Source organism: Suricata suricatta, chromosome 15, assembly GCF_006229205.1.
Source record: "Suricata suricatta isolate VVHF042 chromosome 15, meerkat_22Aug2017_6uvM2_HiC, whole genome shotgun sequence".
In the NCBI taxonomy this organism is placed as follows: domain Eukaryota; kingdom Metazoa; phylum Chordata; class Mammalia; order Carnivora; family Herpestidae; genus Suricata; species Suricata suricatta.
In genome coordinates this window covers 75,569,522-75,570,523 of record NC_043714.1, presented here as the reverse complement: position 1 = coordinate 75,570,523, position 1,002 = coordinate 75,569,522, and the positions used below count along the sequence as shown (strand labels likewise).

At 70.0% G+C, this 1,002-nt stretch overlaps 1 protein-coding gene across 1 annotated transcript in view; it reads right to left on the bottom strand.

The window, feature by feature from the left end:
• CHRAC1 (chromatin accessibility complex subunit 1) overlaps nt 1-418 on the bottom strand; it is a 2,924-nt gene extending 2,506 nt beyond the window's left edge. The window contains exon 1 of the mRNA XM_029923884.1: nt 120-418. Within this exon, the coding sequence (XP_029779744.1) occupies nt 120-266 (147 nt within the window). The 5' untranslated portion in view covers nt 267-418. The remainder of the gene's footprint in view (nt 1-119) is intronic.
• Nucleotides 419-1,002: the final 584 nt, after the last annotated feature.

Here is a 1,002-nt window from a genome sequence, read left to right as displayed (position 1 = left end):
GCGCGCGCCGCGAGCCCACGCGAGGGGCGGGGAGGGGGGGGAGCCACTAGCGGCGGGGCGGGGCGCGACGGTTCCGGCCTCCCCCACCAGCCGCTCCCTCCCCGCGCGGCCTGCCTCACCGTGGCTTTGGCCGTGAGCACTAGCGCCTCCTGGTTGATGCTGGACACCTCGGGCGAGCTCTTCATGATGACCCGGATGCGGGACAGCGGCAGCGACACCAGCCGCTGCTCCCCGCACCTGTCCCTGCCCGCCACTGCGTCCGCCATCTTCGCGCCTCTTCCCGCGGCGGCCGCCGGACCCGCCGCGAGCGAAGCAGGCGGCCTGCCGGCCTGGCGGGTGCGGGAGCGGAGTCCCGCTGCCCCGTGGGAGTTGTAGTGTCGGGGAGGCGCGGCCGCGGGGGCCGGCAGCCTCCCTTCCGGGGCAGAACTACAAACCCCGAGATGCCGCGCAGAGCGGGCGGAAGGGCTGCCGGGGGCGGTGCCGCCGAGGGCCGCGAGCGGGGCTTCCCGCCTGTTCCCGCGCGGTGTGGGCCTGGGGGCGCGTGGACGGAGCGGGCCAGGGAGCGGGGTGCGGCTTGTGGCCGCAGCGGCCCTTGGAGACACGGGGACGGGGTACTGTCTTCAGAGCGCCTTCCTGGGAGGAGGAGCAGCACACGCGGAGGCTCCGGCCCGCGTTCGGGGAAGCTCAGAGGGACTGCTTCGTGGAAGCTGATGTGCTGCAGGAGGACGGGGCCATCGGGGGCTTTTAGTCCAGCACAAAATGGGAAGGGGGTGAAAGCTGTCAGAGGGGTGATGGGCTAAGCCTCAAGTGTTAACAGAATCCTGGCTGCGGACTGTGATTAGCCCAGGAATAGTTCGTTGTAAGGGTGGAAGCAGAGATGGAGTAGAAGGTGATGGGAGGTGGTGACTTTGGTGCCAGTGTGGCGGAGGTGAAGTAAGCTTGGGAAAGAATAGGAGGCGGCGGCCCCGCGCCAGATCAGGCCAGGCTTTGTAGATCGTGGAC